Here is a 27364-nt window from a genome sequence, read left to right on the forward strand (position 1 = left end):
ATGATGAAATCGAGGCTCAGTGAGGGAAAGGGACTTGTTCAAAGTTGCTTATAAGTGGAGAGGAGGCTCTGAAATCCAGCCTATCTGATTCCATAGCCCTGAGCTCTGTACCACTCAGCCTCTGCTCTGCAGGAACCAAAAGTTAAGGTCAAGCTTCCCTGTGGTTGCCAAGGGCTGATATGGAGGAAGAGGGATGAGGAATTATTGTTTGATGAGTATAGAGTTTCAGATTTGCAAGATAAAAAAGTTCTGAGCCAGGCGCAGTGGTGCATGCCTGTAGTCCCAGCTACCCTGGAGGCTGAGGCAGGAGGACTGCTTGAGCCCAGGAGTTTAAGGCTACAGCAAGCTATCACTGACTGCACCACTGCACTCCAGCCTGAGCAACAGAGCAAGACCCCATCACTTTTTTAAAAATTAATTAATTAGTCGGTAATGGAGTGAGCTTCCCCGGGCCACCTTCAAAGCACAGGGTGCTGCTTGAATATGGCACTTGGAGCAAGTGGGGCACAGGGAGGCCTCAAGAGAGGCAAGGGCAGGTGGGAACCCTGAAGTGGGAGGGTCTGAGCAGGGGTCTCTGGATACCCCAGGGCTGATGGGTGAAGGCTGCTGCTCACCTGTTTCTTAATCTCCAGCCCTCCCCACTCCCCAACTGTGACAGAGTCTGGGCCCAGGCCAGGTCCCTCCTTCTTGTGTTCAGCCCAACTCAAAGCCACCTCCTAGCTGTGTGACCTTGGGTAGTCCTTACACCTCTCTGAGCCTCAGTTTTTTTAATCTGCAATCGGAGATCACTCCTGACCTCACCTTACAGGACTTTTGTGAATGGCCTTCATTCGGGAAAAAGCATAGAGCATGGGAAGCAGTGTGGTGTGTGCATTTGTTCATCCTGGCAGGGAGGGAGCCTGCTGTGAGGAAACAGCATGGAATTTGGAGTCAGAAGATCCAAGTTTGAATTGTTTCTTCTAATCACACCTTAGGCAGATTGCCTCACTGGGGCAGGGGCTCAATCTCCCATCTGTAAAAAGGGGTAACAGATCCCTGCCTTGCTTATCCAAGGGCCGCCTAAGATTAGACGAGGGGATCCCTGTGAAGGCTGTTCTGACTGCTCAAGCGCTGCATGCAGCTGTTTCTCATCAGCTATCACCCATTTGTGACTTGAGACTTCCAGCAGGGAGGAAGGAACCCCTTGCTGAGTGCTCCTTGTATTACAGTGAGGAAGAGGTTAAAAAAAAAATTGCAGCCAGGTCAGGGTGGAGGAGGCTGCCTGGCTGCTCTTCATCTTCCCAGACCTGACTCATAGATCTCCTGCAAGATGCAGGCTTCCTGACCGGTCAGATCGATCAGACCCTCGCTCCTTTTGGAGATTTTCTCACCATCCTGTAGTACTTCCAGGACTTCGTGACCTGTAGGCAGAGAGCGTGGCCTCTTTGAAGGAAGACATTGGAGCCGGACTTTCTGAGTTCAAATTCCACCTCAGGCCGGGTGCAGTGGCTCATGCCTGTAATCCCAGCACTTTTGGGAGGCCAAGGCTGGTGGAATCACCTGAGGCCAGGAGTTCAAGACCACCCTGGCCAACACGGCAAAAGCCCGCCTCTACTAAAACTACAAAAAATAGCCAGGTGTAATGACACACACCTGTAATCCCAGCTACATGGGAGGCTGAGGCAGGAGAATTGCTTGAACCTAGGAAGCAGAGGTTGCAGTGAGCCGGTATCACACCACTGCACTCCAACCTGATAGACGGAGCAAGACTGCATCTCAAAAAAAAAAAAAAAAACACATCAACCACTTACTCCCTGGGTGATCCCTTTGGCCAAGTGATTTAACCTCTCTGTGCCACAGTTTTTTATCTGCAAAAAGAAACAGACTGGGTGCGGTGGCTCACACCTATAATCCTAGCACTTTGGGAGGCTGAGGCGGGCAGATCACCTGATGTCAGGAGTTCGAGACCAGACTGGCCAACATGGCGAAACCTTGTGTCTACTAAAAATACAAAAATTACCGGGGGTAGTGGTGGGCACCTGTAATCCCAGCTACTCGGGAGGCTGAGGCAGGAGAATCTTACTGTGAGCAGTATATGCGGTAGGGCCCGCTCTCACTCCACTGCTACACTTCACTGTGATTACTGCTGTGGATGGTGCAATTACATGTCTGTTTCTCTCACTGGATGTTCTGGGCATTTCAGTTGAGACCCAGGAGTACAGGCTCACTGTTGATTCATCTCTAGCTTCCAAAGACCTAGCACAGTCAGGATGCAGGGCAACTGCTCACAGAACGCTGGATGCGTAAATGAATGAAAGCTCGTGTGAAGGAATGGGTTTATCCAGAGAATCTCCGGAGAAGACGACGCATAAGAAAGTCTGTCTGTGATTCAGCCCTCACAGCCTGGAGCCTCCACGGAGCTTCAAATTAGAGTCCCCCTCGTCCTGACATCCTGTGTGGTCGGCCTCGGCCAGACACAGACCATGTGTCCAGCTTTGGGCTTCTCAGCTGAGGGAGGGTAGGCGGGGGAGGGAGGGAGAGGCTGAGGGCAAGGCATCCAAATGGACACGTAGTTGGGAAAACTAAAAAGAACATGGGTAAGAAGAAGAGTGGCCCTTCCTTTCTTTCTTGCCTAGAAGAAATTTTTGTAGCTAAGGCATAATTTACATACAATAAAAATGCAGTGTACATTAAGTATTCAGTTCAGTGAGTTTTTGGTTTGGTTTGGTTTTGAGACAGAGTCTTATTCTGTCACCCAGGCTGGAGTGCTGTGGTATGATCTCAGCTCACTGCAACCTCCATCCCCAGGGTTCAAGCGATTCTTGTGCCTCAGCCTCCCGAGTAGCTGGGGTTACAGGTGCCTACCACCACACCCGGCTAATTTTTGTATTTTTAGTAGAGATGGAGTTTCACCGTGTTGGCCAGGGTGGTCTCGAACTCCTGACCTCAGGGGATCCACCCACCTCAGCCATCCAAAGTGCTGGGATTACAGGTGTGAGCCACCGTCCCGGCCTTTTTTGTTTGTTTGTTGTTTTTGTTTTCAATTGAGACAGTCTCGCTCTGTCACCCAGGCTGGAGTGCAGTGGCCTGATCTTGGCTCACTGCAACCTCCGCCTCCCAGGTTACAGCTATTCTCCTGCCTCAGCCTTCTGAGTAGCTGGGATTATAGGCATGTGCCACCACGCCTGGCTAATTTTTGTATTTTTGGTAGAAATGGGGTTTCACCATGTTGGCCAGGCTGGTCTTGAACTCCTGACCTCAAGTGATCCACTTGCCTCGGCCTCCCGAAGTGCTGGGATTACAGGCATGAGCCACCACACTTGGCCTCAATGAGTTTGACCAATGAAGTCACCCATGTAACCATCACCACAGTCAAGATAGAGAATATCCCCTTCTGCCTTGGGCATAGCATGCTAAAAAAAAAAAAGAAAGAAAGAAAAAAATGTATAAAAAATTTTAGAAAGATAGAGAACATTCCCATCATCCATTTGTCCAGCGCCCTCTGAGCAGCAGGTACCCTCATGCCTCTTTCCTGTCAGCGCCCAGCCCCCAAGGCTGGTGCAGCTGGGTGTGGACGGAATTATACACGATGTGCCTGGCTGCTTTTGCTCAGCTTGAGTCTGTGGAATTTATCCATGCTGTCGTATATATCAGTAGCTAGTTCATTCCTTTTTGTTGCCAAGTAGTATGTTGCTGTATAAAAATACCACATTTTGTTGATCCGTCTGCCTGCTGATGGGCATTTGGGCTGTTGTCAGTTTAGGGCCATGATGACTCAGGCTGCCCTGAGCGTGGGTGGTTGTTAACCACCTGTTCTTTGGGGTTAAGAGGACATCGCTTCCTCTGTCGTACGAGGGATTTATGTGAGCAGGGCCACCACACGTGGTCATATATACTGTCCACAGAGGGATGCCTGGCCGGGGAGTGACTGGGGCTGACATTAGCCCAGCACGCGTCCCTGGGCCATGCCCAGGAGGTTGCAGCCCACAGACGCCTATTTCCGGTTTGCACAGAGGTGTTGTATGGACTGTTGGGGCTTGTAGGCAAGACCAAGAAAGAATCAAGGCATTGCAATCCCGCGGTGAGCCAGGTGTGGTGGCTCACGCCTGTAATCTCAGCACTCTGGGAAGTCAAGGCAGGTGGATCACTTGAGCCCAAGAGTTCTAGACCAGCCTGGGCAACATAGTGGGACGATGTCTCTACAAAAAAAAAAAAAAAATTTTTAAATAGAAAAAATTAGCCAGGCATAGTGGCCTGCACCTGTTGTCCCAGCTACTCGGGAGGCTAAGGTGGGAAGATCACTTGAGCCTGGGAGGTCGAGGCTGCAGTGAGCTGTGTGATCGCACCACTGCACTCCAGCCTAGGTGACAGAGCGAGACCCTGCCAAAAAAAAAAAAAAAAGAAAAAAGTCCTGCAGTGTTGCTGTGGTGTTCTCATTTGAGGACATCTTCAATGGCATTGGAGCCCTGGCCCTGGGGCAGTTTTTTCTGTGACTCAGGGTAGACCAGTCACTCTCCACCGCTCTTTGCCTCCAGGACTCCTGGTCTTCCCAGGAGGCAGGACGAGATGGGGGTAGGTAGGAGCATAGGATGTGGAGTCAGGCACGTCTCAGTTCTCATTCTAGCAACACTTGTCACTCGTGGGGCACCCTGGGCCAGCAGCTGCTCCGTGCCGAGTGTGTTTCCCCATCTGTCAAACGGCTTGTAAGCCCCGAGGGTCATTGAATGGCTCAACGGGACACTATTTGTGAAGTCCCAGCACAGAGTCTGGCATTCAGGAAATGGCAGGGGGTGGGAGTGAGGGTATCAGTGGCCTCTTGGTCCGGTGACTAAAATAACTTTACTGGGTCGGAAAGCTCTCCCTGAACTTCCAGAACAAAGCGTGGGCCCCACATAGTGCTACCTCCCAGCAAGAAAGGGGTTGGGAAACAAAGGGCTGGGGCCCAGCGAGCCCCCCGACTTGTGTTTTCCAGACCTGTCTTCCTCGCTGGAAGTTTTGCGTGAGTGACACAGAAAACAACCTGGGCTTTGCGTTGGGCCCCATGTTCGTCAAAGCAACCTTCGCCGAGGACAGCAAGAGCATAGTAAGTGCCTTCCCCGTGGACACAGGCTGTGAGGTCACACTTGTTGTGGCCTGCACAGACCTGCCAGTTCACACTCCAGCCCACCCTGGGCCTTTCCTGCTCCCAGGCAGGGGACCTTAGGGCCACAGCCTCAATGCAGAGACTTCACTTCCTCGAGCCCTGGGTAATGGGAGTCTCACGAGGGCAGCTCTTCAGTGCCAGGCCCTTATCTGCACGAGCTCATGTGAGCCTCCCAGCAGCCTGTAAGGCTGTGACAGCCATCCCCACCTCCAAGGGCTGCGAAGGATGCAGAGAGAATGTTGGCAGAGCAGCTCTGGCCCAGAGGGTGACATTTTTCTTATTTTGTGGGTGACAGGTTTGTTCTAGACAGGCAGAGGAGTGCCATGGCAGAGCGCCGTGGAGACAGCCTGGCCTAAGCTCAGATCCTGGCCTCACCGCTGGCCGGGTGGCCTGGGACAGTTCTTACATCATCTGCAATGTGGAGACGGGGGCATTCCTCCCACAGAGAGAGATTAAATGAGATGCCACACACTGAGCACCGGCACACAATCAGGGTTCAGCCAATGGGAGTGGTCATTTTATTGTTACAATCTCGATGACAAATAGTATTCATTATGTAGCTGTCATCTGCAGCCGGAGGTGAGCCAACCGCAATTCAAATCCATTACAGTGACTGGCCTGTGAGCAGCTGGGCAGGGTCTGAGTTGGGGTCTGTTGGCCCCTCTGCTCTTGTTGCCACACAGCTCTGCCTTCCTCTTCTTTAGAACCTTCAACTTTCCATCTTCGAGCTTGTCTGCTCATGACATTGTCACCCTCAAGAGCACCTGTCTATATCCAGCCTGAGCATGGTATTTCCGAAGCTGCTCCTCGGAACATGAGTACTCTAGATCTTAAAGTCCGCTCCATCAAAAAGGAATGCTGTGGTCCAATAAGGCAATAAGGCTGGGAGAGGCTGTGTCTTCCCTCTCTGGAAGAATCACGGTGCCTATTATTACCACATTAAAGGCTCTGAAAAGTACCACAGCAGAGACTTTTCCAACTTTCCCGAAGCTCGTCCTAAGCTTATTGGAGCATGGAGCCCTGTGTGTGGAAGGCCAGTCCTGTCTTGCAGGGTGTTCACGTTAGGAGCGTGGTTTGGAAGCACAGCTGTGGCTCCCCTTCTCACCCAGCCTGACGCTTGGAAAATTGAGTTTAATCTCTGGCCATCACTGTTCTGCACGGGGTGCCCGTTGCATTTACCTGAGACCAGTGCCCAGACCTTACTGCTGTGATGTGTATGTCCTCAGGCCACTGAGATCATCCTGGAGATTAAGAAGGCATTTGAGGAAAGCCTGAGCACACTGAAGTGGATGGATGAGGAAACCCGAAAATCAGCCAAGGAAAAGGTGAGGCTGGCCAGGCACTTGGAGGGGGTGCTGCGGTGTCCAGCACAGATAGAGGAGGGTGGGGGAAGGAGAGGCCATTTTTTTTGTTTGTTTGTTTGTTTTTTGAGGCAGAGTTTCGTTCTTGTTACCCAGGCTGGAGTGCTATGGTGCGATCTTGGCTCACTGCAACCTCCGCCTCCCGGGTTCAAGCGATTCTCCCACCTCAGCCTCCCGAGCAGCTGGGATTACAGGCGTGCGCCACCACGCTCGGTTAATTTTGTATTTTTAGTAGAGATGGGGTTTCTCCATGTGGGTCAGGTTGGTCTCAAACTCCCGACCTCAGGTGATCCACCCGCCTTGGCCTCCCAAAGCGCTGGCATTATAGGCATGAGCCACCGTGCCCGGAGAGGCCAGTTCTGTCCGGCAGCACAGCCTGGATTCTGTCTCGCCTTCAGTGGGTGAGCGGTCTAGGCCTAGCAGGATTCGGGGTAGGCCTCAAGCACATGATCGCTTGGATGTCTGTAGAAGACAAACCTCGCTGAGTGTACGGGGAAAAGGTGCAGGAAAACGCAGCATGTCCCGTGGGTCGGGAAGGCTCTGGCACCCTCCAGTGGGATGGGAGTCAGGGAAGACTTCCCTTGGGAAAGTGACATTTAAACAGAGACCTAAGGGATAAGTAGAAGTTTGGCAAGGGGGAACCCTTTCCAGAAAAAGACATGAAAGCCCAAGGCAGGCAGGGCCTGGCTCTGGTTCCCCTTGGCCCAGACTGTGAGCCCAGCACCCAAGTTGCTCAGGCTGGCCTGGTCGATGTTGCCGGGCACTCACTTCCTCTGTCTGTCCTGTCCAGGCCGATGCCATCTACAACATGATAGGATACCCCAACTTCATCATGGATCCCAAGGAGCTGGACAAAGTGTTTAATGACGTGAGTAGCTGCTGCCCTGCCCCCTTGCGTTCCTAAATGCCCCCTTAGAAAAGGGCCGAGGCAGGGCTGGGTCCAGATGGGGTGCTAGAGGCGGCATGGTTGTCAAAACACACAGGGATGATGTGGTGTGGGGCTTGGGGATGGGTCAGGCATGAGGAAGCCTCTTCTTCTTCTTAATTTGGCTCCTGGGTCAGCTGGAGGCCCTGCCTCCCCATAACCACCATCAATCAGGCAGTGCCCACCAGTCAGTACAGAACCCGTGCTGTGTGCCCCCTGGAAGTGGTCAGCTCCATTTCATATGTGGGAAATAATGGAGGAAACAGACCCCAGAAGGTGCAGAGAGAATTGGTGGCCCTCAGACATCAGGGGTGGGGTATGAAGTGGAAAAACCCCCACACCACCTCCTCCCTCCCTGGTCGTGCTTCCAGTCACCTCCTGTCCCTGCGGCCCTCCTCCACCTCCCCAGAAACCCGGACCTCTGATTTTGACTTTGAAATGCTAATGGGAAAGAAGCAGCTTAAATTCAGGTGCATTTTTAAGCTTGGTTTGGGCAACGGAGGTAGTTGATACATCCCTGCTTGTTAGAACTTTTGGCAAATCACTCAGTTAGGTGGATTGTGCTTCTGCCTCAAATTATGAAGTTTTATATCTTCTTGTGATTGAAATACTTGAATTCAGGTATTTAAGAAAAAAATTTTTTTGAGACAGGGTCTCATTCTGTTGCCCAGACTGGAGTGTAGTGGTGCTATCTCAGCTCACTGCAACCTCCGCCTCCCAGGCTGGCTCATATTCATGAGCCACCATGCCCAGCCTGAATTCAGGCATTTAAAAATCTAATAACCTCTCGTCATGGTTATATTTAGAACCTAAGACTATAAAGACTCATTCTGAGATCATGAGACTCATTCTGCAGCCTTTTCCTTGAGAATCATTTAAGATGCTCCAGAGTGTCATGACGCAAGATCCTTGGGCCTCTGGAGGCATCCTGGGCAGAGCCCAGGATCCATGTCCTGTCCCTGAGGCTCCAGCATTTCACCAGAACCAGGGAGAATTTTGCACCTGTCAAGAGCTGAGCCAGGCGCAGTGGCTCATGCTTGTAATGCCAACACTTTGGGTCGCTGAGGTGGGGGGATCGATTGAGATCAGGAGTTTAAGACCAGCCCGGGCAACATAGTGAGACCTCATCTCTACAAAAAATGTAAAGATTAGCTGGGCATGTTGGCATGTGCCTATAGTCCCAGCTACATGGGAGGCTGAGATGGGAAGATCACTTATGCTCAAGAAGACAAGGCTGCAGCAAGCTGTGATTGCACCACTGCACTCCAGCGTGGGCGACAGAGCAAGACCCTGTCTCAAAAAAGCAGAAAAAAAGCTAGAAAGCTGGGCCGAGTAGTGAAAAGGGTGTACAGTGATGCCCTTGACAGTTTAGGTAGATTTCTACTTTACTTATGAGATCTAGTATGGTAGCTACTAGCCACAGGTGGCTATTTAAATAATTAAAACTTAAATTAGTTTAAATTAAATTTAGAAGCCACACTTGCCACATTTGAAATGCTTATTAGTGGCCGGGCGTGGTGGCTCACGCCTGTAATCCCAGCACTTTGGGACTCCAAGGTGGGCTGATCACCTGAGGTCAGGAGTTTGAAACCAGCCTGGCCAATGTGGTGAAACCCCGTCTTTACTAAAAATACAAAAATTAGCTGGGCTTGGTGGCATGCGCCTGTAATCCCAGCTACTCAGGGAGGCTGAGGCACGAGAATCACTTAAACCAGGAGGTGGAGGTTGCAGTGAGCCAAGATCGTGCCATTGCACTCCAGCCTGGACGATAGATCAAGACTCCCGTCTCAAAAAAAAAAGAAAGAAAGAAATGCTTAGTAGTCTGCCATACTGGACAGCGCAGGCATAGAGCATAGAACGTCCATCATCGCAGGAGGTTCTATTGGACAACATGGGTGATATTTCTTGCCTGGGCCCAGGCACTGCTGTAGGCACATCCTGCAACGGTGTCATTCCATCTCGTGCCCCAGGGTGAAGGCCAAGAGAAGAGCTGACCCTGCAGCCCCAAGCCCTGCATTCCGGTCTCCAGCCTGCAGATTAATCTCTTAACCATGGCAGCCCTTGGCTTCCTGTCTTGGAAGATGCACACCACTGAGGGCACACTGTGATTGACTCCACTTCTTCTTTTCTAGTACACCGCAGTTCCAGACCTCTACTTCGAAAATGCCATGCGGTTTTTCAACTTCTCATGGAGGGTCACTGCCGACCAGCTCAGGAAAGCCCCCAACAGAGATCAGTGAGTTCCCCCAGGCCCTGCCGGGAAGGTGCCAGCTCCCCACCTGTGGGCAAGCCTTGGGACGAACTGGCCTTCATTGCACCCTCACTGTGCACCCGATCAGCTATCACGAGAGCCGTCTGAAGAGTGGATGCCCTTGTTATCCCACTTTTCAGATGAAGAAACCAAGGGCAAAAGAAGTATGGCCCAGCTACGAGCTGGGATGGGCTTGAGCCTGCCCAGCCTGTTGGCAGGGTGAGCCTGGCCTCTGGAGCGGAGCCGATCTGGCACCTTGTCTCCGCTCCACTGCTTTGGGATTTGGAGCCTTCATTTCATTTTCCGCAGAACAGGATGGGAGGAGCTGGTTCTTGGGTCCTCATGGCAGTCAAATGTGAGGACCTCTGGGGAGCGCCAGATCCCAAGGAGGCCCCAGCAAGAGCAGCTTTCCCATTGTTCCTCACTACCACAAATGGTGGGATCTCAGGACAGGGAGCCCACAGAGGCCTGGGGAAGGTTCTGGATGGGCTTGACAGCTGTGCTTCCCAAAGCTCACTGCTTATCAGAGTCCTCTGGGTAACTTTTTCAAAGATACAGCTTCCTGGCCGGGCGTGGTGGCTCACGCCTGTAATCCCAGCACTTTGGGAGGGCAAGACAGGTGGATCACCTGAACCCAGGAGTTTGAGACCAGCCATGGTCAACATGGCAAAACCCTGTCTCTACTAAAAATACAAAAATTAACCGGGTGTGGTGGCGCACACCTGTAGTCCCAGCTACTCAGGAGTGAGTAGCTGAGGCACGAGAATTGCTTGAACCCGGGAGGCGGAGGTTGCAGTGAGCCGAGATCGTGCCACTGCACTCCAGTCTGGGTGACAGAGCAAGACTCCATCTCAAAAAAAAAAAAAAAAAAAAATACAGCTTCCTGACCTTAAATCAGGATAACCTAGAATGAGACCTGGTCTTTGTCCTTTTTATTACTGTCTCCTCAGGTCAATCACAGTAGCTCACGCCTGCAATCCCAGCACTTTGGAGGCTGAGGTGGGCAGATCGCTTGAGCCTAAGACTTCAAGACCAGGTTGGGCGACATAGGGAGATGTGGTCTCTACAAAAAATTTTTAAAATTAGCTGGGCGTGGTGGCACGAACCTATAGTCCCAGCTACTGGGGAGGCAGAGGTGGGAGGATCACTCGAGCCCAGGAGGTCGAGGCTGCAGTGAGTCAAGATCATGCCACTGTACTCCAGCCTGGGCAACAGAGCGAGACCCTGCCTGAAAAAAAAAAAAGAAAGAAAAAAAAACCTGTCTCCTCAAAAAAATTAGATGTAGTCAGACCAGTTCTAGTCTTCAGTCCAAGGTCCTTCCATTCCTCAGTGCAAACATTTGGGATAAATCTTAGGGAAGGGTGCAATCAACTTCTCTTTGCCTCTGGTGCCCCCTGGTGGACTATAGGGGTTCAAACATCTCTATTTCCTTCATTTCCAGCCTCCAACCAGGACACCCCGCTATGTACAAGAAGGTGGACTTTTACCTTCAGAACATGGCATAGGCTCTGTTGCCAGTTTATCTGAAGTATTTTAACTTAGCTTGAATTTTTTTATTTAAATTTCCTTGCCTACCCATTGAAGTATTTGTGATTATTTGAATATAAATATGATGTTTTAAATTCCTCCATATGGCCAGGTACAGCGGCCCACGCCTGTAATTCGAACGTTTTGAGAGGCCAAGGTGGGAGGATCTCTTGAGCTCAGGAGTTGGAGACCAGCCTGGGCAACATGGTGAAACCACATCTCTACAAAAAATTTAAAAAATTAGCTGGACGTGGTAGCATGCGCTTGAGCCCAGGAGGCTGAGGTTGCAGTGAGCTACAGTTCTACCACTGCACTCCAGCCTGGGCTACAGAGCAAGACCCTGTCTCTAAAATAAATAAATACATAAATAGAGTTCTTGGCCAGGTACGGGGGCTCACACCGGTAATCCCAGTACTTTGGGAGGCCAAGGCGGGTAGATCACCTGAGGTCAGGAGTTCAAGACCAATCTGGCCAACATGGTGAAATCCCGTCTCTACTAAATATACAAAAATTAGCCAGGCATGGTGGTAGACACCTGTAATCCCAGCTACTTGGGAGCCTGAGGCAGGAGAATCACTTGAACCCGGGAGGCAGAGGTTGCAGTGAACAGAGATTGCACCACTGCACTCCAGCCTAGGCAACAGAGTGAGACTCCATCTCAAAATAAATAAAGTTCTCAGTATCTTCCCATGGCTGTGGGGCTCACCTGGAGGAGGCAGAGTGACTGTCTAGGCTCTTAGAGGAAATGTGGTACCCATCTCACTGCACTCCTCACTCACCCTTCCCCTCTGTACCAGCAAAGTCATTGAAATGCCAAATACCTCATGACTATATACCGTTACTTTCAAAACCTTTTTTGGTCTTGGGATCCTTCTACACTCTTAAAAAAATTATTGCCAGGCATGGTGGCTCACGCCTGTAATCCCAGCACTTTGGGAGGCCAAGGCAGGTGGATCACCTGAGGTCGGGAGTTCAAGACCAGCCTGACCAACATGGAGAAATCCCATCTCTACTAAAAATACAAAATTAGCCAGGCGTGGTGGCACATGCCTGTAATCCCAGTTACTCAGGAGGCTGAGGCAGGAGAATCGCTTGAACCCGGGAAGCAGACGTTGCGGGTGATCCAAGATGGTGCCATTGCCACTGCACCGGCCCTGATTTTTTAAAAATTTTATGGAAAATAACTATTTTCAAAAAATTAATGAGAAGAGAGGTATCATTTTACTTTTTGCAAATTTCTTTATGTCTGGCTTAATCAAAGACAACTGGATTCTCATATCTGATTCTGCAGTCAATCTGTTACCATATGTTGTTTTTATATATAGAAAGAATTCTTGGCCAGGCATGGTGGCTCACGCCTGTAATCCCAGCACTTTGGGAGGCTGAAGCGGGTGGATCACGAGGTCAGGAGTTCAAGACAAGCATGGCCAAGTTGGTGAAACCCCATCTCTACTAAAAATACAAAAAATTAGCCAGATGTGGTGGCGGGTGCTTGTAATCCCAGCTACTCAGGTGGCTGAGGCAGAGAATTGCTTGAACCCTGGAGGCAGAGGTTGCAGTGAGCCAAGATCATGCCACTGCACCCCAATTGCCCTCCAGCCTGGGTGACAGAACAAGACTTTGTTTCAAAAAAAAGGGAATTCTTGCCTCACATAGGAATTTAGTTGGGAAAGGGAGGGATGAGGGATATTTTAATAGTCTTTTCTGGTACTTGTGCACGTTCTTTTGATACTACACCAAAACTCGAAAAGTGATAATTTTTTAAAGGTTAATTGCACTATGGAATCTGAAACCACATCCATGAACTTTATTTTTTTCTTTTTTCTTTTTTTCACTGTATCACCCAGGCCAGAGTGCAGTGGCATAATCTCAGCTCACTGCAGCCTCAACCTTCCCAGGCTCAGGTGATCCTCCCACCTCAGCCACCTGAGTAGCTGGGACTACAGGTGCACACCACCACACCTGGCTAATGTTTGTATTTTTTGTAGAGACAGGTTTCACCATGTCACCCAGGCTGGAATTTTTGTAATTTTTATTGCCCAGGCTGGTCTCGAACTCTTGGGCTCAAGCAGTCCTCCCACCTCGGCCTCCCAAGGTGCTAGGATTACAGGCATGAGCCACCATGCCCAGCCTTCATGAACTTTTCATACTCTGTTACACTAAATTCCATTGGTCTGTCCTGCACTTTGAATGGATCTTTTACCCAGGCGTGATTTTGTAACATCATGCCTTAGTCATTTGGAAAACAGTGGTTCACTGAGTCTTACAGATCTTCCAAATGGTTATACTTCCAATATACAATAGCAAAAAAATCCACATTTGTTAATATCACTGCTGACCTCATGAGAAAAACCTTTAATTATTATTGGTAAGGTGTCAAACTTGTGGTGACCAATATAAGTTTTTCAAAATTTTAATTTTAGCCTGAAACTTCAACATTTTTTTAAATCTCATATTTTTATCATTGGCAACAGATGGCTTGAGTTGTTTTCCTTGAGGTGATAAGCTCACTTTATTCATTTTAAAGAAAATGTCTGCCAGATGTCCACGTCTGAAATTCCATAGTTTACCAGTCATCCTAAAAGTACCAACAGGGTTCCAGGAAAGAAGCAGAATGCTTTATATGTGGATTTCCCGCTGGTCACATGGAATATTAAAAAATCTTCTGCCAGGTGTGGTGACTCACACCTGCAGTCCCAGCACTGCAGGAGGCTGAGGTGGGAGGATCGCTTGAGCCCAGGAGTTTGAGGCTGTAGGGAGCCATGATCATGCCACCGCACTCTAACCTGGGTGTCACAACAAGATCTAGTCGCTTAAAAAGAAAAAAAAAAGTCTTGTATTCAGGGGTTGAGATGTAATGAAATTAATCATTATGATGGCGCAGTGGCTCATGCCTGTAATCCCAACACTTTGGGAGGCCAAGGTGGGCGGGTTACTTGAGGCCAGGAGTTCAAGACCAGCCTGGACAACATGACGAAATCCTGTCTCTGCTAAAAATGCAAAAAATTAACCATGGGTGGTGGTACACACTTGTAATCCCAGATACTCAGGTGGCTAAGGCAGGAGAATCACTTGAACCTGGGAGGTGTAGGTTGCAATGAGCCAAGGTCACACCACTGTACTCCAGGCTGGGCGATAGAGTGAGACTCTGCCTGAAAATAAATAAATACATACATACATACATAAAGCAAGCTACTTCATCAAGGATGTTCTAAGTGGAAATGGCTGATTGGCTTTTTTATTTTGGCTGTGAGCCCATGCTAATGAGGAACTCGGGGCTCAGTGACCACCAGAACCTTCCTTGATTCATGTCAGGCTCCAGCAGTTTTACCTACTGTTGCTTTTGCACCATCCATGCAAGTGACACAATGGAAAAGGGAAATCACATCTTAATATTATTATGAAAGTAGTTTTGATTTTGGCCGGGTGTGATTGCTTACGCCTGTAATCCCAGCACTTTGGGAGGCCGAGGCGGGTGGATCACCTGAGTTCGCCAACATGGTGAAACCCCATCTCTACTAAAAATACAAAAAATTGCCAGACATGGTGGCAGGCACCTGTAAGCTCAGCTACTTGGGAGGCTGAGGCAGGAGAATCGCTTGAACCCAGGAGGTGGAGGTTGCAATGAGCCAAGATCATGCCACTACACTCCAGCCTGGGCAACAAGAATGAAACTCTGTCTCAATAAATAAATAAATAAATAAATAAATAAAATAGTTTCAATTTCATGGATCCCTTAAAAGGGTCTTGAGGACCCTCCCCACCAGGTGTCTACAGACCACACTTTGAAAACTGCTAATAGATACTCTTCAAGGCCGGGCATGGTGGCTCATGCCTGTAATCCCAGCACTTTGGGAGGCCGAGGCAGGCGGATCACGAGGTCAGGAGATCGAGACCATCCTGGCTAACACGGTGAAACCCCATCTCTACTAAAAATACAAAAAATCAGCCAGGCGAGGTGGCGGGCGCCTGTAGTCCCAGCTACATGGGAGGCTGAGGCAGGAGAATGGTGTGAACCCCGGGGGGCGGAGGCTGCAGTGAGCCGCAATCGCACCACTGCACTCCAGCCTGGGTGAAAGAGCGAGACTCCGTCTCAAAAAAAAAAAAAGATACTCTTCAGTGGTGACTTTTCGAAATCTTTTTCTTTTCTTTTTTTTTTTTGAGATAGCCTTGCTCTGTCACCCAGGCTGGTGTGCAGTGGCTCAATCTCAGCTCACTGCAACCTCCACCTCCCAGGTTTAAGCAATTCTCGTGCCTCAGCCACCCATGTAGCTGGGATTACAAGTGTGCGCCACCAAGCCTGGCTAACTTTTTTTGTATTTTTAGTAGAGACAGGGTTTTGCCGTGTTGGCCAGGCTGGTCTTGAACTCCTGGCCTCAAGTAATCCACCCACCTCAGCCTCCCAAAGTCCTGGGATTACAAGCATGAGCCACTGTGCGCTGATATTTCAAAATCTAATGGCCCTTCCTGCTCTTTGTAAAAACCTCAGTATTCCACCGTGTGATATGACATCATTAATTAACTGATTCCTTATTTATAGACAGTCAGGTGTTTTCTAGTTTTCTCCTAAAAAGCAGTCCTGCACCCGGGCACAGTGGCTCACGCCTGTAATTCCAGCACTTTGGGAGTCCGAGGCAGGAGGATGGCTTGAGGCTCAGAAGTTGAGGCTGCAGTCAGCCATGATCACACGACTGCACTCCAGCCCAGGCGACAGAAGGAGACCCTGTCTCAAAACAAACAGTCCTTCTGTAAATGTCCTTGTACTTGTGTGCACTTGGGCCTGGGGTCAAGGAGAGTCTGCATTTTTAATGCCCTTATTACCGAACCCCAAGCAGCGCTCCAGGCAGGCTGTCCCCACCTGCCTCCCGCCCTGTGCTGAGACCTCCTGCATGTGTGTTGATTGCAGGTGGAGCATGACCCCGCCCATGGTGAACGCCTACTACTCGCCCACCAAGAATGAGATTGTGTTTCCGGCCGGGATCCTGCAGGCACCATTCTACACACGCTCCTCACCCAAGTAGGCTGCCTCTGGGGCCCCTACCCCAATTCTTTTCCCCAGCCCTCAGTGGACCCCCAGCCCAGCCCTGGGGCCCATACGACCTAAGCCAGTCTCACCATGTGATCTTTGCCCCAGTGCTCCAGGTGGCTTGGGATGTCAGAGATGTCGCAGAGGAAGCAACATCCTCACCCACTTTCCTTCCCTCCAGTGAGATCTGGAAGCCCTGCACAGTGGGGTATTGGGAGCATCTCATGGAATCAAGAGCCCTACCTCAGGGAAACGCCCCTCTGACAATGTTATAACACAGTCAGAGCTGGGGAGTGGGGAGGGTTAAGGCTGCTGTCTCAGTTTGAATCCCAGGTCTGCTATTGGATGATTGTGTGGTCCTTGGGCAAAGCAATTGACCCATTCCCAGCCTTGGTCTACTCATGAATAGAGCTGGTCAATGGCGACCATTGCTAACTCTTTCACAATGACTAAAGAGGACAGTTAGGTCTGTAGAGCATCTAGCACAGCGTGTGGTGCCCAGTGGGCACAGCTGACCACACAGACTGTGCCCAGCCTCCCTCTGGCTTCAGGGGCCTTGCTGGAGACTCAGGCCATGACCACACCCTTATCCACACAGAGCCCTGTGGAATTTTGCTATATCTCTAAGCCCAGGAAGTGAGGGTCACATACCTGGGCAAGAGTGAGAGGCCCTCCTCTCAAAGCATCACCTCTACCTTTGTGTCTTTCCCTCCAGGGCCTTAAACTTTGGTGGCATAGGTGTCGTGGTGGGCCATGAGCTGACTCATGCTTTTGATGATCAAGGTACGAATTCCAGCCGGGCACGATGGCTCATGCCTGTAATCTCCGTGCTTTAAGAGGAGGATTGCTTGAGGGCAGGAGTTTGAGACCAGCCTGGGCAACATAGCAAGACCTCCATCTCTACTAAAAAAAAAAATTAGGCTGTGCATGATGGCTTATGCCTGTAATCCCAGCGCTGTGGGAGGCCAAGGCAGGTGGATCACCTGAGGTCAGGAGTTCGAGATCAGCCTGGCCAACATGGCGAAACCCTGTCTACTAAAAATAAAAAAATTACCCGGGCATGGTGGCGGGTGCCTGTAATCCCAGCTACTCAGGAGGCTGAGGCAGGAAAATCGTTTGAATCTGGGAGGCGGAGGTTGCAGTGAGCTGAGATTGTGCCACTGCAGTCCAGCCTGGGTGACAGAGCAAGACTCCATCTCAAAAAAATAAAATAAAATAAAATTGTATCTACTAAGAAAGTAAAAATTTAGCCAGGTGTGGTGGCAAAATTTTAATAGTCCTAGCTACTTGGGAGGCTGAGGTGGGAGGCTCACTTGAGCCCATGAGTTTGAGGCTACAGTGAACTATGATTATGATTGCACCACTGCCTGGTACAGGTTCCTTGGTCCCCTTCAGACTGGGCCAATCATCTTCCAGGCCCCACTGCCTCTGCTTTCTGCATCCTTCACTTCTAAGGGTCTTAGCTTTGGAGGCAGAAGGATCTGGGTTCAAATCCTTGCTCTGCCACCTGCCGATTATATGAAGTTTAGCAAGCGCTGTCATTTCTCCAGGCCCCCATGTCTTGTCTGTAAAAGGAGCGTGATGGTTCCACCCTCCCGTGGTGATTGGGAGGACTGTGTGAAGTGTGTAGTGAGGTGCCCTGCTCGTGGAAGTTGTCCCGCTCTTGGAGTTCCTATTAGGTTTAGCAGAGAGTGGACATTCCTCCACCACTCCAGAGACTTCTCCAGTCCAACTGCAGTCAGGGGGCGTTGAATCAGTCCCTCCTCTCCAACTAATGTCCAAAATCCTCCTCATTGCCTCCTTCCTTGGGCACTCCCAGGCGGAGATGGAAGAGGCAGAGACCTGGGTGGCCTGGGCCTGTCTTGTGATTCTAGGTCAGCTGGCTCCATCTGCCTCTTCCTAGGCATCTGTTACTCAGGGTCAGGGGCCCTTAGCCAGTGTTGAAAATAAGCCAGGCACGGTGACGCACACCTGTAATCCCAGGACTTTGGGAGGCTGAGGTGGGCAGATCACTTGAGGTCAGGAGTTCAAGACCAGCCTGGCCAACATGGTGAGACCCCATCTCTACTAAAAAAAAACAGAAATCAGCTAGGCATGGCGGCATGTGCCTGTAATCCCAGCTACTCCAGAGGCTGAGGCACAAGAATTCCTTGAATCCAGGAGGCAAAGGTTGCAGTGAGCTGAGATTGCGCCACTGCACTCCAGCCTGGGTGGCAGAGTGAGACTGTCTCAAAAAAAAAAAAAAGAAAGAAAACAAAGCAAGCCCCACTGAGCCTCGGGCCACGCTGGAGCTTTTCCCGATTTCTCTCCTTCATCCTCTCCCGCCTCTGACTGGCCACCACATCCACGTCCCTCGGCACTCACAGGGACCTCATCTCCCCATGGTGGCTGGAGGACGGGGGTGGACGGATGAACCGCTTCTCACCAGGAGCAGGGAGGAGCAGCAGGTCCCTGCTGTGCCACTCCCTCCCTTGACATGACGCCTCCCTCTGACCCACAGGACGGGAGTATGACAAGGACGGGAACCTCCGGCCATGGTGGAAGAACTCATCCGTGGAGGCCTTCAAGCGTCAGACCGAGTGCATGGTAGAGCAGTACAGCAACTACAGCGTGAACGGGGAGCCGGTGAACGGGCGGCACACCCTGGGGGAGAACATCGCCGACAACGGGGGCCTCAAGGCGGCCTATCGGGTGAGAGCCCCGCTCCCCACACGCGCACGGTCCCAGTGCTGGCTCCTTCCAGATGCCTGTCCGTAGAGGATCATCACGGACAACCAGGGCAGGCGCAGCAGCCGTGCGAGCTTCTGTTTCCTCTTCTGCGAAATTGGGGGTGGCGAGGACCAATCGCGATGCCGACCGTGGAGGCCCCCCCGCCACAGGGCTTGGCACCAGAAGGCTTTGTGCTCTGAGTCTGGCCTGACAGAGACACAGGAAGGGGCTCGGGCTTCATCCGCCTGAAGAGCCTGCCTGTTCTCACCTCTGCAGGGGAAGCTACCACCAAGTCAGCCAGCTGTGGGTCTGGGAGGCCCCTGAGGACTAAGCAGCCAGGGCAAGGAGCACTGGTCGTGGAGCCAGTTCTGGGTTCGAGTCCCGGTTCTGGAGTAAGTCACAGAACCTCCTTGAGCCTCACTTGACTTGGCTCTGATTAGCTACTACCTGCATTATTGGGTTGTTGGGAAGATAAAACAAGATGATTTAGACACGGGCTGACCCAGAGAGACACTCAGAGATGCTCGCTGAGTCAGATGGGAGAGTTAGTAACAGAGGCCACGAGAGAAAAACAGTAGGTGTCTGTCAGAGAGATTAAGACAGGGCTTCCTCCCAACCACGGCAGTAAGAGCAGAAATCCATAGAGCTGTCATTTATTGAGGGCTTCTTAAGTGCCAGGCTTGGAGTATTCCCAGCAGCTTTACAATTAGGTATTATAATCCCCGTTTTGCAGATAAGCACACTGAGCCCAGAAACCTTGGATAGGTTGCTTAAAGTCCACGAGTCAATGAAAGGTATTGAGAATCTACCTAGCAGGGGCTGTGTTTGAAGCTCATCCTGCTCTCTAAAAGCTTATACTCTTAGTGGAGGCTGGAAGGGGAAGAAAGGCAAATAAATACATCATAAATCTGTAAGATAATGTCAGCTATTGAAAAGGTGACGAATATAAACTGGGGCGAAGTAATGAGGAATAACGGGGGGTAAAAGGAATAATGGGGAGGACGCTGGCCACGGCAGGCCTTCTCTGGGGTTATGACATTTGCATAGAGACCTAAATGATGAGGAAGAGCCTGGGAAAAGCTGGGGAAAATGGTCTCAGCAAGAGGAAGAGCAAGTGCAGAGGCCACGAACTAGACACAAGCCTGGCACGTCCAAGGATGGGAAGAAGGGCAGGGCAGAGTGTAGGGAATGCGGGGACCAGACCACTCCGGGCTTCTGTCGGCTACGGCTAAGGAAGGACCTTGGGTTTTGTCCTGGTTATGATAGAGAGACACAATATAGGGTTTTAAAATAGAGGAATGACATGATTCAACCTACCCTTTAAAACAGGGGTCAGCCGGGCGCAGTGGCTCATGCCTATAATCCCAGCACTTTGGGAGGCCGAGGTGGGCGGATCATTTGAGGCCAGGAGTTCAAGTCCAGCTTGGCCAACATGGTGAAACCTCATCTCTACTAAAAATATAAAAATGGCTGGGCACGGTGGCTCATGCCTGTAATCCCAGCACTTTCGGAGGCCTTGGTGGGTGGATCACGATGTCGGGAGTTCAAGACCAGCCTGCCCAAGATAGTGAAACCCCGTCTCTACTAAAAATACAAAGATTAGCCAGGCGTGGTGGCAGGCGCCAGTAATCCCAGCTACTCAGGAGGCCGAGGCAGGGAATTGCTTGAACCCGGAAGGTGGAGGTTGCAGTGAGCCAAGTTTGCGCCACTGCACTCCAACCTGGGCAACAGAGCAAGGCTCCATCTCAGAAATATGTACATATTTATATATAAAAAATAGCCAAGCGTGGTGGCGCATGCCTGTAATCCTAGCTACTTGGGAGGCTGAGGCATGAGAATCTTTTAAACCCAGGAGGCAGAGGTTGCAGTGAGCCAAGATTGTGCCACTGCACTCCAGTCTGGGTGACAGAGCGAGACTCTGTTTCAAAAAAATAAATAAATAAAAATAAAACAAGAGTCCTCTGGGTGCCGTGGCTCATGCTTGTAATCCCAGCACTTTGGGAGGCCAGGGTAGGTGGATCACAAGCTCGACTTCAAGACCAGCCTGGGCAACATGGTGAAACCCCGTCTCTACCAAAAATACAAAAAAATTAGCTGGGCATGGTGGCATGCATCTGTGGTTCCAGTTACTCAGGAGGCTGAGGTGGGAGGATCGCTTGAGCCTAGGAGGTGGAGGTTGCAGAGAGCCAAGATTGTGCCAGTGCACTCCAGCCTGGGTGACAGTAAGACCCTGTCTCCAAAAAAAACAAAAACAAAAACGAGTCAGCACACCTACAGCCCATGGGCCGAATCTAGCTGTGAGGCTGTTTTTGTAAATGAAGTTTCTTGGCGTTGCAGCTGGCTCCATTTGTTTCCATGTCTGTGGCTTTTTTTTTTTTTTTTTTTTTTTTTTTGAGACAGGGTCTCACTCTGTCACCCAGGCTGGAGTGCAGTGGCGCGATCTCGGCTCACTGCAACCTCTGCCTTCCTGGTTCAAGTGATTCTCCTGCCTCAGCCTCCTGAGTAGCTGGGATTACAGTCATGTGCCACTGCACCTCGGCTAATTTTTGTATTTTTAGTAGAGATGGGGTTTCACCATGTTGGCCAGGCTGGTCTCAAACTCCTAACCTCAGGTGATCCACCTGCCTGGGCCTTCCAAAGTGCTGGGATTACAGGTGTCAGTCATCGCACCCGGCCATGTGGCTGCTTTCATGCTGCAATAGCTGAGTCATTGCAGCGGTGACCATTAGCCCACAAATCCCAATGTGCTCACTCTCTGGCCATCCAGAAAAGGTTTGCCAGCACCTGCTTCCTAAGGTTCACTGAAGTTGCTTTGCCAGGAGCGGAATGGAATTGAATCAGCCTGAGTCAGAAGACTGATTAGAAAGCTGTTGTGAGGTTGTCCAGGCAAGAGACAGGGTAGAGCAATGGGAAGGGGGAGCGGAGCAGTGGTCAGTGTTTGATCTGAGAGAAAGAGAATTGAAGAAGCGTTCTGGGTTTGGTGCCTGGGATGATGGATGGTGGTACCATTGACTATGGTGGGAAAAGTTGTGTGTATGTGTGTGTGTGCATGCACACACATGATGTGGCTCTGTTTATACCATGTTAAGTTTGAGATGCATCTTGGCTGTCCAGCTGGCACAGTTGAATATACACATCAGGGAAGAGGCTGGAGCAGAAGGTGTAAATGTGAGAGCCATCAGTGCATAGAAGGTATTTTAAGCCATAGGGCTAAACGAGTGCACATCAAGAAGAGGGCTCCCCTAGGCTGAGCCCAGGCCCAGATCCCCAGAAACTAGTCCTTGCCCCAACACGGGGGAGCTCCCTGAGACCTCCATACCAGTCCCCTCCTTCACCACCTGCCATGGGAACCCCTGAGCTTTGGTTTTCTCTCCTCCCAGGCTTACCAGAACTGGGTGAAGAAGAACGGGGCTGAGCACTCGCTCCCCACCCTGGGCCTCACCAATAACCAGCTCTTCTTCCTGGGCTTTGCACAGGTGAGTCCATTAGGAAAACATGCCACACATGGTACATTCTGCCATCTTGATGTTTCAAGAGCCCAGAGAGCCGAAAGGCAAGTTCCCCACAGATTGAGAACTTCCCAAGTCACTGGACTGTGCACAGCACATGTGCCCTGTCATTAGAGAGATGCACGGAAGGGCCCAAAGTACCAGTGAAGGGATTCCTGGATCTGGTGAATGAGAAGACGAGGTGATCACCCAGGGCCCTTCTGGTTCTAGGGTTCTAGAGGTTTCTTAAACTTAAGATGCCCAGCCAGGCACAGCAGCCCATGCCTATAATCCCAGCACTTTGGGCGGCCGAGGCAAGCGGATCACCTGAGGTCAGGAGTTTGAGACCAGCCTAGTCCACATAGTGAAACCCTGTCTCTATGAAAAAATACAAAAAAAAAGCCAGGCATGGTGGTGGCTGCCTGTAGTCCCAGCTTCTTGGGAGGCTGAGGCATGAGAATCACTTGAACCTGGGAGGCAGAGGTTGCAGTGAACCAAGATCACGCCACTGCACTCCAGCCTGGGCAACATAGCAAGATTCTGTCTTGCTGTGATCATCCCAGATCATCCCTTCAGTCGGCATTCATCTGGTAGCCTTCTGCTGGCACTCAGAGCTACCAGGCCATTAGACAATTTGTTCTGCCCAGGAAATGAGAGATCTGGACTAAATCCAAGCTTTTCCAACTGGTGTTTGGACACAGTCCTTTGTTCAGATGGAATCGAATGCAGGTGCCTCAGAGATGCTGCACTGGCTGAAGGAAAACAGTTTGGAGACAACTGCGTTAGAGGCTGCTGGCATGGGGGGTGGCACACCAGCCCTACACCAGCCCACTGTCTCTTCCTGACCCGCTCAGGGGACCCTCCTGACTCCCCGGGATCTCAGGATCAGGTGGGGGGCTTATCTCCCTGGTATTGTATTTTCTGGGTTTTGTTTTTTTGGAGCCGGAGTCTCCCTCAGTCACCCGACCTGGAGTGCAATGGCGTGATCTTGGCTCACTGCAACCTCAACCTCCCAGGTTCAAGTGATTCTCCTGCCTCATCCTCTCATGTAGCTGGGATATAGGCACGCACCACCACGCCCATCTAATTTTTGTATTTTTAGTAGAGACAGGGTTTCACCATGTTTGTCAGGCCGGTCTCGAACTCCTGGCCTCAAGTGATCCACCGCCACCTTGGCCTCTTAAAGTGCTGGGATTACAGGTATGAGCCACCACACTCAACCTTGTTTTGTTTTTTGAGACAGGATCTCACTCTATCACCCAGGCTGGAATGCAGTGGCACAATCATAGCTCACTGCAGCCTTGACTTCTCCAGCTCCAGTGATCCTCCCACCTCAGCCTCCCCAGGAGCTGGGACCATAGGTGCACACCACCATGCCTGGTTAATTTTTTTTTAAATTTTTTGTAGAGATGGGGTCTTGCCATGTTGCCCAAGCTGGTCATGAACTCCTGGGCTCAAGCAGCCCTTCCACCTTGGCTCCCAAAGTGCTGGGATTACAGGTGTGAGCCACCGCACCTGGCCTCCCCTGCTGTTATAATGGGGGCAGTCTGGCAGCCCCAGGGCCCCACAGTGACCCTGGCCTCTCCCTGTTGCCCCTTCAAAGGTCTGGTGCTCCGTCCGCACACCTGAGAGCTCCCACGAAGGCCTCATCACCGATCCCCACAGCCCCTCTCGCTTCCGGGTCATCGGCTCCCTCTCCAATTCCAAGGAGTTCTCAGAACACTTCCACTGCCCACTTGGCTCACCCATGAACCCGCCTCACAAGTGCGAAGTCTGGTAAGGACGAAGCGGAGAGAGCCAAGACAGAGGAGGGGAAGGGGCTGAGGACGAGACCCCCATCCAGCCTCCAGGGCATTGCTCAGCCCGCTTGGCCACCCGGGGCCCTGCTTCCTCACACTGGAGGGTTTTCAGCCGGAACCGAGCCCATGGTGTTGGCTCTCAACGTGACCCGCAATCTGATCCCCTGTGAAGAGCCGGACATCCCAGGCACACATGTGCGCCACCTTCAGCAGGCATTCGGGTGCTGGGCTGGTGGCTCATCAGGCCTGGGCCCCACACTGACAAGCGCCAGATACGCCACAAATACCACTGTGTCAAATGCTTTCAAGATATATTTTTGGGGAAACTATTTTTTAAACATTGTGGAATACACTGGAAATCTTCAGGGAAAAACGCATTTAAACACTTTTTTTTTTAAGGAAAGAATTGGTATATTTATTATGTTCTGTTTTTCTAAATAACCTGTGGACAAGGGAAGCCCCACTGATTTACTCCCTCTCTTCCCCACTCCCTGTGAGGCTGGGCTGAGGCACGGATCCCTGGGCCACAGAGCAAGTCTCCAAATCAGACAGCTGCCTCAGCCCTTGGGATGTGTGATTTCAGCTCCTGTCACCTCATGCAAGGGCGTGGAGACCAGTAGAGGTGTGGAGGCCAGGCAGAGAGAGGAGCCCCCTCTGCGGGGGGCCCAGCTCATGGGCACTGCCCCTTCAGCTAGCCTGCCTCCGTCCCCTGAGTCCAACAGTGGGAGCCCTAGCTGGGAAGTTCTGATCCCCAAAGCCACAGCAGGGGACTGATGGCTATAGCAGAATGGGGTCGGGTCAGGACCCTCAAACACCATCTGGGAACACCAAGCACCCTGAATCGAGACTGCAGGAGCCCTGCGGGGTGAGACTGTGTCAGAGATACACTGCTGGCCACAAGTGTCCCCTCTCAGTCCCACCTTTTCGGGCTGTCCCATGTCTATCTCAGGGGCCCGTTACCTCTCTGCAGCAGTCCCCCATCCCAGCCACACCAGGGTCTGTCCGGCCAACCCTCTTCCCCAGGGAAAGGAGAAAAGAGAAAACAGCCTGGGCCCGGTGGCTCACTCCTGTAATCCCAGCACTTTGGGAGGTTGAGGTGGGCGGATCACCTGAGGTCGAGACCAGCCTGGCCAACGTGGTGAAACCCCATCTCTACTAAAAAAATTACAAAAATTAGCCGGGTATGGTGGTGGGCACCTGTAATCCCAGTTACTCGGGAGGCTGAGGCAAGAGAATCTCTTGAACTCAGGAGGCAGAGGCTGCAGTAAGCTGAGATTGCGCCACTGCACTCCAGCCTGAGTGACAGAGGGAGACTCCGTCCCAAAAAAAAGAAAAGAGAAACAGCTGTCACCTCCCGCAGGACCCAAATCCTCTCTCTGAGCACCGTCATCCACCACATGGCTGGGCCTGGCTCCCAGGACCAGTCCAGTCCTCTAGTGCCTTATCTGAGGCTGCAGCTGCCAGTCTCCACCCCAAGGAGACAGCCCCTGCTCCTAGATGCCCTTGGCCTCCGCAGTGCAGCCCCCAGGTGTCCTGACTGAAGCACAGGCCATAGCCCCATTTCCCCGGTGCCTGCAGGGCTAACCTCCACGGGAGCCCAGGAGCTCTGGCCGGCAGGTGCACGGCACGGGGCATCGGAAGACTGCAAAACTGCTGGACTTACCCCGGGCTGCAGTCCATTGTCGGCCCCTGGGTTGAATCAAGATAGTACTTGCAGCTAGATGGATGCTTTTAGCCAGGGGACATTGTGAGGGGAAGATTCCTCCACCCAGTCTGGCCTGTGGTGTCTGTCTCCTCCCTGAGACCACAGCTTCTCCAATAGCAGACTCATGGGCGCCACCAAGTGGAAGCACCCGGAGCGGCCTCTGCCATCCAGTGGGGAAGCCAGGCCCCGAGACGGAGGTGGGGGCAGCACGTGCCCTCCACAGCCACCGCTTTCCCACCTCAGCAGCCCAGGCCTCCTGGCCCAGCCCTGCCCGGACAGTGCTCTCCCCTCACCCGGGAAGCTGGAATCCTCCTGCCCGAGAGGAAGCAGACGGCACAGGGACACCCCTGCCACCTTGGGATCCGCCTCCAAGCTGGTGCAGGGTATCGAGAGTGGATTCCAGATGGAGGCCCTGGTCCCAGCACGCAGCAGTCCTGGTAGCTCTGCAGAGGAGACAGGAACCCGAGAAGTAGCTGAAGCAGGAGCCAGCCGCAGTCCCCTTGCCACATAGAGGCGGGCTTCTCCCAGCCATGGTGTCCCCTCTGCCTCCCCTCCCCCGACCCTCCTGCCTTCCACTTGGAGGGTGGTGGTCCTGCAGTGTCAGCACCGGCACCATGGGCTTGGACCCCCTCCCTGGACAGAGGCAGGTGTCCTAGGGCTGGGGGTGCAGCCCGAGGGAATGGAGACCACACTCATGGCTCAGGTCTGCCGGGGCCGGCAGGGGGTTGGGGAAGAAGAGGGCTCAGGCCCAGCAGGGGTGGAAGCCCCTGCCACTGCCACTGCCACTACCCGCTCCAGAGCTTTAAGGAAAATGAAGTGAGACCCCTCCCCTTAGGCCTGGGGAGCCATAGGGCTGGCTTCTCTGTGGGTGCGTGGACGTGGGGTTGGGAGCTGGGAATCTATTTTTTGTATTATGTTTTGTGCTACTGTAGTTTTGGTGTGGCACTATTGTAATGGAAATAAAATACTTGTACGGAGGGCCATGTGTCTGGGTGTCTGTCCTCCCAGGGTGCTGTGTGTCCTGTGAGGCCGGCACAGGGCTGTCCACCCTAGCTTCTCCAGGGCTGGGCGCATCTATCCCTGAGAGCAGGGGTCTTGGACCCTGACAAATGCCAGAAGGTTGCTCAGTACCTGTGCCCCCAGCCACCCTTCCTTCACCTACAAGTGTGTGAGCACCCCCTGCTGGTGAGAATGATGCACATCACCACCTGGGTCCAAGAGGCCTCCTGGTGAAAATAATTTTTCTGTTATCTTCGAGCAAGGGAGTTTCCAGGTCTCAGATGTTTGGGCAGGGCAGGCAGTAGGGAAAATCAAAGAAAGGTTCAAGGAGGGCCAGGTGCGGTGACTCATGCATGCAATCCCAGCACTTTGGGAGGCCGAGGCAGGTGGATCACCTGAGGTCAGGAGTTTGAGACCAGCCTGACCAATGTGGTGAAACCCCAGCTCTACTG

General features: G+C 51.8%; 1 protein-coding gene across 3 annotated transcripts in view; it reads left to right on the forward strand.

The window, feature by feature from the left end:
• The window catches only part of ECE1 (endothelin converting enzyme 1), a 127143-nt gene extending 100252 nt beyond the window's left edge, over nt 1-26891 (forward strand). For all 3 annotated transcript variants that reach the window (XM_034957437.3, XM_063594212.1, XM_003814395.6), the window contains exons 11-19: nt 4952-5062; nt 6349-6447; nt 7274-7351; nt 9541-9644; nt 16093-16203; nt 16928-16995; nt 18713-18903; nt 22302-22397; nt 24013-26891. In XM_034957437.3, the coding sequence (XP_034813328.1) occupies nt 4952-5062; nt 6349-6447; nt 7274-7351; nt 9541-9644; nt 16093-16203; nt 16928-16995; nt 18713-18903; nt 22302-22397; nt 24013-24189 (1035 nt within the window). In that variant the 3' untranslated portion in view covers nt 24190-26891. The remainder of the gene's footprint in view (nt 1-4951; nt 5063-6348; nt 6448-7273; nt 7352-9540; nt 9645-16092; nt 16204-16927; nt 16996-18712; nt 18904-22301; nt 22398-24012) is intronic.
• The last annotated feature ends 473 nt before the right edge of the window (nt 26892-27364 follow it).

Source organism: Pan paniscus, chromosome 1 (genome assembly GCF_029289425.2).
Source record: "Pan paniscus chromosome 1, NHGRI_mPanPan1-v2.0_pri, whole genome shotgun sequence".
NCBI classification, from domain to species: Eukaryota; Metazoa; Chordata; class Mammalia; order Primates; family Hominidae; genus Pan; species Pan paniscus.